We start from the raw sequence: 13,153 nt of genomic DNA on the forward strand, positions 1-13,153 counted from the left end.
GCACTAAATCGTGTTGGAGGTTCGGAAATAAAGTAGTCAGCATCCACTTCCCCGGTGGGAAACGTTCAGATTCACACTTTGTATTGTTATTTGAAGGTTTGTCAGTTGAAAAAGTCGGATGATGCAACCCCCCGGTCTTCTTTGTCCGCTGCCCCTCCAGCCATATTTCTGTTTGAGTTAAGCCATTTCATCATCTCTGATGGACAGGAGCAACGCATTTGCTTTATGAATAGAACAGATCTGTCAAGCTGCCAGTCGCCCACTGCTACAGTTAGCTGACTGATTGATTTAGATGTGAGGTTCCCTTGAGGTTTGACACGCATTACCTTTTTTTTCCTCTTTCTCTTCATCTCTCCACTCTCTTAATACCCCCGTCTCCATCTTTAACCCTGATGTCCTCTTCTTGCTTGTAACCTTGAGCGCAAGGAGCCTGTTGACTTCAGCCTCGATGAAGGACGAGACAATCGATAGGCGCTAATGGCATGACGACTGCAGATGAGCGCATGTGCTCATCAGTCGCGAACACTGTCACGAGTACAGTCCTGGAAATGTCCTCCTGCTCTTAGCGCTTTGATCACACCGAGCAGCGTCCTTCTCTTTGATGGGCCGGACATCTGACCCGCGGTAATTACATTTCTGTTAAAAGCGAACCTCTTAGTCTTTTTGAAGCGCTCATCATTTTGAAATTTGGCAATCTTTAAAATGGGACCCCACATCATTACAGACTATTTAAGCAGAGAGAAGTACACGAGCACTACTTATTCTGGTGAACCATTATGCAAGACGAGCACTGATGCACCATCTGCGACGTGTGGGCAAACTTTAATTGAACTAGCTATCGTCATTTACAATCCACTTCACTTCTTTTTTGGGGAGAGGATGTGATAAAAATAATCCCGCTCCAAAAAGTTCAAAAGCGAAAACACATTATTAACCGACTGTGGCTTCAGCCTCTTGCAGTGAATCTTTTATTCCTCAGTCAGGAAACTTCTCCAGGGTCGTTGGAAATCGGTCTTTTTTCAGAGACGGGGGTTGTTATTTCTCCACCTGTCCCCTGGAGAGACTGTTGCTGTGGCGCGGTGCCGAGGGCCCAGCTGGGGGTAAATGACATTGCTTGAGCAGGTAGGCAGGCGCTCTCCAGCCGCCCTCTTATCATCTCCGAGCTCCGCCAATACAGAAATTGTGCAAAGGGTGTGGGCGATGGGCGGTGGTGGGGGGGGCAGACAATATCGTGAGGAGGAGCGATGACTCACTTCCATAGTGCCCCTTATCTTGTGATGTATGTGAGCAGGAGCAGGACTTACGTCAGCCTCATGGCTGTATCCATGCTGTTTCAAGTGTGAAGGTCTGAAACATTACCAGAGGCTTCAGGCACATTCGTCAACACCCCACTCATCCTTTGAAAAGTGTCCTAGACCCTGGGCTCTGTTGGCTTTTTGTCATTATGCTGTATTGTATTCACCGCCATCATGTTGGCTCAGCTCCAGACACAAAGAAATCCTCAAGGATAAAACTAGACATCGCTGCTGCAGGAGCATTATCATTAAAGATCCCCAATTCTTTCACCCTTTAGACATCGGCCCTCCTTTTATCTGTGGGCGGCTGTTGATCCATGTGACTTCACAGTGAGGAATACCATTTTCTGATAATATAATCCCTTCTCCCGTCCAGGCCGGGTATCTCTGATATTCCTGTCTCTCCCCAGGAGAGTCTGACACGCAGAGCCATAGTTGCTAGGCTGAATGCATCCCCCGTCCTTATCGCTCCCTCCATATTGTGACACCGATGCTCAGGGAGGATGGACTGCGAGGATGATGCTGTGCCCTTTGATTAAAAACAGGAAGTGCAAGTGTTCTCAGGGTTACAGAGATATTACTGTAACCCTGCGTCTCGTGGATATTGCTCAATAATTAGTCACAATTTCCAAGAGAGTGTGACACTTTCAAGTGAGCTGACATTTACAGGGTGTCTCGTCATTTCCTTCAGGAACACAGATTTATTTCATTGTTTCCTTGCTATCAATTCATTTTTTCTTTTGTTTACCCGAGGTGATATTTCTACAACTGCAGGTTAATCCTTTGATTGCTTCCACAAAGCAGCATTATTTTATCATCGGGAGAGACAAAAGGATCAGATGACATTCTCTCGAGGTATTAAATGTACGTCGGAACTAAAATGGAAAGAAATTCAATCAGTGTCTGGCCTTGATAGCAACCCGGGTCCCAAATGAGGCAGATACAGAAATGAAAGTCAGCACTTGAACAGGATGTGAGTGTGACTCAGCTACACACAGCAGAGCGTCGGTGGTAACAAAGGGTTATGTCAAATATTTCTGAGGTATTGGAAGTTGCTGCATCAGCCCAGGCATAAAAGCAGTGAGTCACTGTTGACAGCTGGTCACTCTCTTTCTTTTCCCCTTTGCTAGGCAGATGTCAGTGGATGATGTGGGCTGTTCTCCACAACTCATCATGGATATCAACTGTGGGCCAATCCCCCATCCTGAAACCTCCTGTCTGGCTGGCACCTGCTCCATAACGCCTCCCTGCGTCTGAGCTGTTGACACCATGACGCAGATGGACTACAAATACAGCCTGCTGGGCTCCACGGTGGACGACTACCGCAAGAGGCCCTTGCTCCTACAGGTGGACGACACGCCCATGAACCTGTTTGCCGTTCTGGAGGTGAAACGGGAGCTGCCGAGGCGCTGGTCCACCCTGGGCTGCTTCCGCAAGATCCGGCTCTACAGCTTCCTGTTCGGCCTGACCGTCATATTCCTCATCATGGCTTCTTACATTCTGACCGGAGACAAGAAAGGCTTACTCCTCACACCTTCGCCCTACCACTTCAGCAGCCTGGTCAGCCCGGGACCTTTTGCCTTCAACCTCTCATCAGTCAAGGACTACGCACATATCAAACTGGTGGTCAAGTCGATCACATCCAAGGTGGAGTTTCGAAGCAGTCGGCAGCTCCCGGAGATCAAGGCACTGGTTAACAGTGAGCCACATGTGAGTATACGCAGTATTTTATAATGACCTGAAATAGCCTATTAATATCTCCCATTTAAAACACAAAATTGCATCAACGTTTTTTGGCACAAGCTCCTCATCAGTTATGTTGCTTGAAGTAACTCACATTGGATTATTTGCAATATGTCAATTTGTCCAACCAGCATCGCCATCTTAGTTGGCTACGTCATTCTATTGGTTTGTACCTGTACATGCCGCCCTTAGTTACTGTTGTTAGGTTGGACAAGCCTACTTACAGACATTAAATACCACGATATCACAATTCCCTCGAAAAGTCAGTTCTGGATACCTTTAAGATAAATTACAATGAAAAATCGTCAAATCGCCCACCCCTAATTTGTCTTATCTTTATCCCTCAGTGTTTTATGGTGTAAATGTTATCCCTCTATTTTAATCATGTCACAACCATGGCCCAGCCTGATATTGATCTCTCATTTAATTGACAATCACAGGTGTGTCTCGAAGCATAATTAAATGCGAAGTGAAAAGGTGATTCCAATCAGTATTCGTCCCTACATGCAGACTACACAGTTCAATACAGCTACGCCGCTGCAATTCCCCACTGGAAGCAGTTTGTAATTTAATATATAAAAGAGATAAAACTGCTCCGAAAACCTTGTATAACACTTCATGTCACAGCAGATAATTGCATACGTCTCTACCAATTTTGTTTTCGCAAGGGATTTAAAGCTCAAAGTCATCCCACAGTCTTCCAACACATTGGCCCCGTGGCTTTTCTCGAGTTGTCTGTCTCACCTCAAAGCCTGGTTCAATTAATTGTTAATCCTAATGATAATGGCTTGTGCCGGGGCTATTTGCAACATAACTAATTTCTTATTGAGCCAGCTAATGAATAGGAGGAGTGTGGCCGCGGGACAATCAATACGGCATCTGCGGATGGATCCGGCATTAATTGTCCTTAAAGTAGCTGTGTCCCACAGGCGGTGAGCGAGTCACAGTGACACAGGCCATGGGTTGTGTTTGATCACCGACAAACACATAGTAATTGGACACGTGCTTTTTATTTTGTATTTTTCACTGCTACGATTACATATTTACTATTATACAGAATATAACAATATTCAGAATTTGATACAGGTCATGTTAGCAGCATATGCCATTTGGATATTCCTAATAAAGCCTTATTCAGAGGGTAGTATTTTCTGGTTATAAATGCGCTTAAATAGGACGTGCGTCATTACATTAATTTGGGTATGCACGGCTGCATGTTAATGGGAATATTAGTGTAATATTCATTTATATATGCCATGTAAACTGCTTAGTCGGAAGATTGTCTTTTTCGAAAGAAGAGCAGAAAAGTACAATATTGTGTGAATGTAAACAAAGGTTTGCATTTTGGGGGAGGGCGCACATCCATTCTGGGTGACCAGCAGAGCTGTAACCATTAGTCCTTTAATCGATTGGCCGAGCTAAAGAAAATTAGATGCCGACCATTTTGATAATTGTTTTAGTCGTTTAATCAAGAAAAAATCTTTAGCTGCAGCTCCACTGACCAGTAAAACCCTCTCTAGGTCAGCCCATCACAACAATGATCCAAGTTTGTTTTGTTTTATGGCCAAACAGTGGAATGTTTTTTTTTGACTGGCCAAGTTGGAAACGAGGAAAAAGTGAAGAGCAACAACGGTGAAAAATTCCAAGGGCGTCTGCCGAGTTCTGTTGAAATGCAGCCTTCAGACGCTGAATGAAAAAGATTTGATACAAAACATTTCTGTGACCTTATCTTAACACTGTCTCCTAAAACCTGAGGACTGTGTGTGAAAATGGCTACAATTTCCACACTGTCATCTAACGTGGACGTAAACCATCTCAAATAACAAATCTGTGAAGTTCGGAGCCAACACAACAAAACAGATCTATTTCTAAATCCTGTCTGCATTTATGTGGGCACTCTCTTGTGTCAATGTGTGTATGCATCTCAAGCCAATTTACTGCAAGTCCGCCCCTCTGGAGCCTGAATCCTCCTGCACATTCTAGTCGAGAACGTTGCAGTTGGATCCCACACAGATGGTGTTTTCCTACACCTGCCAAAACAGTGGCCCACACACCAAAAAAGTTTTAATCTTGCTTTAATGGATTTGTGAAATGACTGGAATGTATTTATCTTCCATTGTTCAGCCTTAGAAATGATAATTTTAAGGGTTTACTGGAGGATTTTTCCTGAAATGTCTTTGTGTGTACCGCGGCTCAGCTTTGCTTTCTTTGCCTTTACAGATGTTTTCTGTTGTCCCCCGCAAATTCCTGCCTGCTGTCAAGAACCCCTGCTGGTACGAGGAATACACTGGGAATATCACTTCGGACCCGTACAGGACAAACTTGTATGCACGCTACTCGAGGCGCTTCCGGACGGTGTTTCAGCACTTGAGGAACACTTTCCGAGAACACTTGTTTCACCGCGACGGGAGACTCTACCGCATGCGATGCCTTCCTTATTTCTATATCATTGGCCAACCAAAGTGTGGCACGACGGACCTATATGACAGACTGAGGCTGCACCCTGATGTCAAGTTCACTACTTTTAAAGAGCCACACTGGTGGACCCGCAAGAGGTTCGGTGAGTAAAGAAAACTGTCATTTGCAGTTGTCGAGGCCTCCAGGCTGGTACACAATAATGAGAGCCCGAGAGCATTAAAAGTATAATGCGACTCTCTGCAGTATATCATTTTGGCAGAACCATACCTCAGGGGGCTCCAGAGAAGCTCTCAGTGACAGGCGTTTGAAGGGGTCTCGGCCTTTAAGGCAGGCCTGTCTGTTTCATGAGCATAATTAAATTCAATTCCTGTATTCTTACTGTCATCATATTGTCGAGGAGAGTGGATTGTGGTAACTGGAGTCCATAATTCCTAAACATTTCAGTACTTGATGGGGGGGGGGGAACCTTTGCATATTAAATGGTGACAAAATAGCAAAAAAAAACAAACAAACTGCGATTGCAGATGCTTTTTCATGCTTTTACCTGTCAAAAAACTCCACTCATGTAACAGCAGACACCATTATACCTCTACTCCTGCAATTGTGAGATGGCAGCCATTTGATTGACAGCTCATTCGAGGAGATAGGAGCTCCTAAGCCCGCCCTAGAGCCTAAAACGGCCAATAAGGGATTATGGCAAGTGACCCACTCTCTCTTCTTTCTCCTCTCTCCTAAGCTACTTATATACATTATTACACGACAGCCTCCTGATGCATCGTGTAGACAATGACATTTCAAAGCTTTTGACCATTTTATATGCGTAACGTCAGCGTAAATGAGGAAATAAAGAACTAGAATGAGTTTTTGCCACTGTTACTGCCAGGCAGGGGTATTTTGAGGTCACAAATTGCCATTTTTGCCAGGCGCCTGGATATTTCCTCAGAAAAGCAAGTGTTAAGTGCCCATTTTCAGCAATAGTTAGCCACATTTAGTATTACATTTGAATTTGGACCATGTAAGACGATTTGATGTGGACACATTGTGTTTTCCAGCTAACAGGGGCGGTTACAGGTCATCTGTAGGCTTAAATGTAAGCGAGAAAAATGTGTTCAAACTCCCATAGATTAACGCCGGAAGCATTTCACGTTTCAAAAGAGCCCAAAACCAGGCCTGTACTCCGAATGGTTCAACAACAGCTTTGAAATTACTCCGGTCTAGACTGGGATAGGCATTTTAGGATCATTTTCCATACAAATCCAGTAGTCAGATAATGTCAACCTGAAAATCTACAGCAAATACACCAAAAAGAAATTGTTCAATTGTTTTTTATGTGAAACCTAGTTGGATGTGCGCCCTGAATGTGACATGAATTAAGTATCTCAGACGCACGCAGTTCAATCTCCCAATGCAATTAACCGAGAAATGAATATTCAAGACCCATCATGTGCCGCGCATGAGAATGAACTTAAACTGTTTATTTTCTACCTGAGAGTTGTTAGCCCCAAATTTACAGCTCTAATGGTGTATTTAGTTTCTTTATTGCCTCCGCCGTTCGACAATCTGAATGCCAGTCGTCTCTTCCCGTCGGCCCCTTGCCACCGCAACTTCCTCATCTTGATACATTGATGGCTGGGCTCATGCGGCGACGGTGCTCATTAACGGCTCAACTAGGACTTAGGATGTAGACGAATTCTACTCCACCATCAACTGTGACATAGATTTGTCTTGGTGGTGGGAAACCACTTGAAAAGAACACGTGGAAGCAGCCTCTTAGCGCTTTGAACCCACGTGTGGGGGTGCACCGTTTCCTGTACTTGTTTAGCAAACCTAGCAATGTTGCACACCCGTCTTACAGCACCTCTCCCCACCATGCGCTCTGCTTCTTCCTTCAGCTTCTTGCTTTATTTTACAGCTCTGTGGCCCTCTCCTCTGTGCACACCGTGGGTTTTATGCCCTCATTTGAAAGAGTAACAGAGCAATCATACATTTATTTAATTAGAGCGCAAATCATTTCATTTTATGAGGAAGCTGCTGCGTATTCTACAAACTCTTCCAGGCATATTTTCAGGATGTTATTTCTCTCTAGTTTCAGGGGGAGATTTGCTTATTTAGCTGGCGGAGACTTATCATGCAATCACTGGCTTGTTTCAGTTCACTTTTAAAAGACACACAGTCCAGGCTTACACCGTTGGTTGTCATGGAGTTTGAACAGGTGGTAATATGTCATTTCCTCAAACAAAGAGATAAAAAAAAAAAACGAGAGGTAAGAGCCGCCTCACAGCAGACATCTGGTCGTATGGCAGTTCTGTCATCTAAATGTGTGGATGGCGTCGTGTCTTTCCGTTCCCCGTGTGCATCTGTGATGTTAAAAGAACCACCACCACAGATGGGATTAAACGCCAATGTGAGATCTGTATTTGGCTGAACTCGCATATCGAATCCTCACTTTACTTTTATGGTTTTTGCTTTGCTCCTTCAGTTTGAGCTCCCTTTTTTTCCCCCCGCGACACTAAATAAAGCATCTCGAGTTTGTTCTCCCCCTCAGATATTTCAAATTCATTTATGATAATTAGTGTCCAAGATAGCAGCAACACTTTAAAGAAGCTACGATTCTAAATTTGTCTTTTGTTTTTTGCTCCCGAAAGAAATCCTCCCCAGCACCGACATCCTTTTTGTTTTCTTATAACCGAAAACAGCCATTAAGACTCATGAATAATGGAGGATCTTCAGCAGCTCGAGAGGCAGGCATCGGGAGTGTGAGTCAGAGTGTGTGTCTCTGCATCTGAGAGGAAAATAGTGGTGGAAAAAATAATAAATGTGAAGAGCAGCAGTTAAACTGTGGGGCAGCGATCTGTTCAAAGTCAGCCGCGATTACGAAGTCGAGAGCAGATTAGATAATGACTCTAGTTGAAAGACACTTGCGTACGGCGTGTGGATAATCTCATAATTCTCCTTTAAGAACAGAAGCTGTGATATCTCATCAGCGTAGCGTGAGGACTCAATTTTTTAATAGTGATTTCTCGCTGTGGATGAGTGCTATTCTTCCGCCCGACAGTGACTTGATACATTTTGTTTTGCCTGGGGCGAGCTGTCTAAAAATGACTTTAATAACGATTTTAATAATTTCACCCGGGGTTCTGGCACTTGTTGAGGGAGCTCGATGCAGGATTGGCCACGATTTTTTGAAAATTTCATCCAAATTCTAACCACAAATATCAAAGCAGGCTTAGCTGCGGCAGCCAAAGCCATCCTTTTGAAGTTCATCCAGTTGCTGACTATGCCCCTAATCCCTCTAAGACTCACAAAACCTAACTGGTGGATTGATCAGACTGCATGCAGTACTTATTTTAATGTGTTGTGTTCACTTTGAGTTGATAATTATTTGAACCTCATAAAGCTGCGGGGATGCGGCTGAGTTGTTTGCCCTTAATTTGTCTGCCTCCTGCTTGTGTTTTCTGCAGCCTGCGACGTTGCGTAGCAGCGAACACGGCGGCGTCCCAAGGACATAGGTCCCTCTCAGTTATTGTCCCCCTTCAATCCTCATCCTTTCATCTTTGCTGCCACTTTCTCTCTCCACATCCCTTCCAGTGTTGCACTTAGAGCCATGCTCCGGTAATCAGGACTTTTTTTTCTTCTTAAGACATCCTTTGAGAACACTCTGAATTCAAATGGTCTTGTTTTGTATTTATTTATTTCTTTCCCCTCAAGGCTCCACTCATCCGACGCACTGAAAAGGTGATTTGATGCGATCCGCGCCACATAACTTTCTTAGAGGGAGCAGTTTGAATCTTAATCAGATGCGTCTGCAGAATACAGTAACCCATTGTGAAACTATTTGGAAATTGGGTGACGCTTCATTCATATCAAAAAGCAAGAGGGTTGGAAAGAGAAAAGGACGGAAGCAAAAGCCCTGCGGCGACACAGGCCAGCGTCATCACACCTCATACAAGTGTAACCGTTCTGGATTAATAATGATGCAGGCTGGCTGTTTGGAGACTTTACCAGAGTTTTTCTAATCATGTTTTCACGCTAACTAGAGCGAGGTGTTTTACTGCGACACCATCAAAGCATCACTGAGAGTAACAGACGCCCGAGCTACCTCATTATCCTCATGCTGCATGGATACTCCTAAGTCCTCCCCTGAATCTCCACAATTGCCGAGTAAATTGTAATTTTACCGCAGACCGCAGCAGCTCGGATGGAAAACACATTTGCTGGTGCTGCATTTAAAAGCATTTACTTGACATTGGCCCTGAACTGGAAAGCCTGGAAAATGAGCAGGGGACAGTATTCCCTGCTGAATTTGGATTGGACCTGAACTTGGATTTTATTAGGTCACCCTTCAGTCAGGACAACACAGAAGCCCTAATGACCTGCTTTTAGTGTGATCACAGAAACACATGGAGGGGAGAGGGAGGGCAGGAACACAAGCATGTTTGATGGATTCACTCCCATCCCACCCAAACCATAATCTGAAAATGTGAAGCCTCATAAAGACAAACACAGCCTGTCTCTATGGAATGAACCACCGTGACATTGCACAACACCAACAGTCGCATTCGGGTAGATGACTAGGGGCTGATCTGCATTGCCAGCTTATTTATGTTGTCACTTTCAGCCGTAACTGTAATCCTTAAAGAGATATATGTAAGCTATGCAGACTTGCTTGTTTTATGTACTGGGTTGGTGTGCTAGCATCTTTGACAAACTCTGATCCATCCAAGTTTCATGGAAACTTAATAATCTGCCAGACAGACCAACCTGACAACCAGTAGTACTTGTAAACAAACATTGTGATTGGACCTATTCCCACCAAATTACAAGTTAACATGCCCTAGAGTTGTAATTTTACCCCTGGAAGTGTATCTACCATCCCTGTCTTCTCCCTTCACCAGGTATCATCCGTCTGAGTGAGGGCTTCCACGATCGGTACCCAGTGGAAGACTACCTGGACTTGTTTGATCAGGCAGCTTACCAGATCCAAGGCAACCTCACAGCAAATGCCAGCGGAAGCCCCAACCAACCTAACATCATCATAGGTAAGTCAGTTCACAGTAAATAAATACTGTATGGTTAAAATTGAAAGTTTGTGACCTAGTTCACTTTTAGGATGTTAACATCGAATGTATGGCAAGCGACAAATTCAAGCGTAAGAATCATAAATTTGAGATGTTAAGAGCAAGCGAAAGTGAGGCATGCGCCGGTCCAAGCCACATTAATGAAAGTGAGCTGCAATAAGTGGTGATAAAAAGTTAACGCGTCACTATTCGTGGTGTCTTTATAGGCTCTCGTAACAGTTATCCAATTTGACACTTTCCATCTCAGCTGTAGTTTATTAGGGGGTTACTGAAGGCTCAGACTGTGGTCATCCCCTCAGAGAGAGAGTCTCCGCAATCCACCTCGGTTTAACTTGCTGACTTATGCTCAATTCCTCGATGCTTGTTTGAAATAACTCAAGCCTACACCAAAAAAAGGGTCTGTCCTCAGGCATTGATTATTAGATTTAGATTTATTATGGTCAGTTTGGAGGTTGTGATATCTTTGGCTTGAAAAGTTAACAGGAGTGGTGCTTGCTGTTTGTCTATGTGCAGCCTTTAAATGGTGGTGATGCTGCTTTTTGTTTCATTCATATGGTAGGGATTTATCACAATGCGTAGGCAACCCAGTCATATTTTAATAGACCGGTTTTGGCTCAATAAAGCAGATCAAATATCCATTGTTTCTTTACTGTGTTCTGATTGCGACATGAGAAGAAAATACAGAAAAAGAAAGGGAAAGCTCCGTGACTCCATCCATATGAGCCAAGACACAGGGGAAGTGAGACTGTTGGCCTTTGTTGCCACTAGTTCCTTCTTCTTGGTTTGGCGTGTCTGGGCCCCAAGTGTCTCTGTAGTTCATCAAGACAGACAGATAGACACTCAAATCATATCAATAATTTGAATTAAGTAAAATAAGTTGCATCAGATTCAGTAGCTATACCTGTTATATCAAAGTGTCAGATACATATTTAATCAACATTTAGGAGAATATAGGATTTAAGTCGGACCAAGAAGTGGTAGATACCCAATATTAAAAGGACTTGGATCCTGACTGGGGCCAAAACAATTTAATTGGGACATCCTTACTCCAGTGCCCGAGGGATAATAAAGACATAGCTGAGACTCCATCAGTCCCCTTTTAAATTTTTTATGAACCAACCACCGCCTAACATGGACCTTTGTCTAACCCCAATCTATCCCTGAGCCAGTTTTTAATATGCCATTTATAACATTAACTCTAGTCTTAAGATGAACTGTAACCCAGACGTGAAATATCAAACACACCTTTTCACACTGTGCGAGCAAATCAGAGCACGATGTGAAACTCCTTTGAGTGGCACGCTGTGGCAGGAAGTTGCTCATCGGCTTATGTCTATTCCAATAAATCACTATTCATCTCTTACAGAAGATCTAAATCTAAAGAAGTACTTGTGAGAGGGAGGCTAAGAGAACAACGCACAAATGATGATTACCATCTCCTAATCAGATCTCCTGGTAGTTTCAGTTGCGCAAACATTTCCTGCCCGGTGTAATCTCCGTTTCCTTTTCTGTCAGTGTCACATCATGTCAAGAGGACACCTCCTGCCTCTGTTGCATCATATTAGTTACTCCTGTCATGAATCAGCGCTGTGGTCTGTGTGTGGGACGTTTGGCTGACAGCGCTCTGTGGCCCCCGTCAAGGCTGAAGCCAATAGCGTTTGGCTGGGGGTGACCCGACACTTGCCTGGGACTTCACTTGTAATCTCGCCTCCAATATAACAAAGCTGCTATCAACGCAGCAGGTAGCGAGGCTGGAGCACGGCAGCTCCTCCCAAGCAGCCGCTCTCACTCCAGCGAGTGACTGTGATTTTTAAGAGAGCCTGTGACTCAGCCCTAAAGAGAGTCTGTAACAGCTTAATAATACTGGACTTCCTTCTGCTTCACTTAGCCACTTCACTGAAGTGCCACAGAAAGGGATCGTTGTTCTTTTCGGGGCAGGACGGCAATAATATCCGCAGTGGGGTGGAGAAGTCTTACAAACCTCCGTCCTCTATCTGCATATCCTGCTCCCAGCGCCTCTGCTTCCATCTGTCTCTGTCTTTTACCGCCGTCCAAACACGATCTCAAAGAGCTGCTCAGCTGTGAAGAAAACCTGATTTAAGTTTTCAACAATAGCCTTTTCACACTGGACTGAGTTGCTGCATTGAGCGCAGCTTAGCATGCCGCCCTGTTTTGTTTCCCTCTTTAAATAAATAATCCTTGTAAGAGGGGGCGAGTGTGCCAAAGCTCCTCTCAGTATTCACACCATGCCCTGGGAGAGCCCAGCAAGGTGCAGGCCTGTGGCCAGGATCTCGGTCTTCTGACTCTCTTCAACCGCCGGCCAACACCAGAGGCACGCCGGTCTGGCTCCGCCATTTGTTTGCCCTATTACGGCCTCTCCCCACGGAGCAAAATAAGCCCTTTTAATGGACACGGAGACCCTTAAATAGACTTGATCACAGTGTGTATCATTTTAGGCATAACAGCATTAGCAAGCGATCCTGTTTCGCTCTCACCGTTGTCATCACAGAAAATAGGTCCTGGCTATCATCCCTTTTCTCGGAGGGAGGAAGGCAGATAAGGCCCATGTTGTGTTCCCTCCAAATGCATCACAGCTTCACTCCTCAGATAAGATAATGA

General features: G+C 44.4%; 2 protein-coding genes across 5 annotated transcripts in view; one reads left to right on the forward strand and one right to left on the reverse strand.

The window, feature by feature from the left end:
• Positions 1–13,153, reverse strand: part of LOC311250987 (uncharacterized protein) — an 87,694-nt gene that overhangs the window by 65,293 nt on the left and 9,248 nt on the right. The gene's annotated exons all lie outside the window — the stretch shown is intronic.
• Positions 1–13,153, forward strand: part of chst15 (carbohydrate sulfotransferase 15) — a 40,523-nt gene that overhangs the window by 20,522 nt on the left and 6,848 nt on the right. Inside the window, exons 2-4 of one of the 2 annotated variants that reach the window (XM_084343209.1) lie at positions 2,426–3,005; positions 5,259–5,598; positions 10,352–10,495. In XM_084343209.1, the coding sequence (XP_084199335.1) occupies positions 2,565–3,005; positions 5,259–5,598; positions 10,352–10,495 (925 nt within the window). In that variant the 5' untranslated portion in view covers positions 2,426–2,564. The remainder of the gene's footprint in view (positions 1–2,425; positions 3,006–5,258; positions 5,599–10,351; positions 10,496–13,153) is intronic. The other variant, XM_084343210.1, reaches the window with a different exon arrangement.

This window comes from Pagrus pagrus, assembly GCF_965226575.1.
Source record: "Pagrus pagrus genome assembly, chromosome: 21".
In the NCBI taxonomy this organism is placed as follows: Eukaryota; Metazoa; Chordata; class Actinopteri; order Spariformes; family Sparidae; genus Pagrus; species Pagrus pagrus.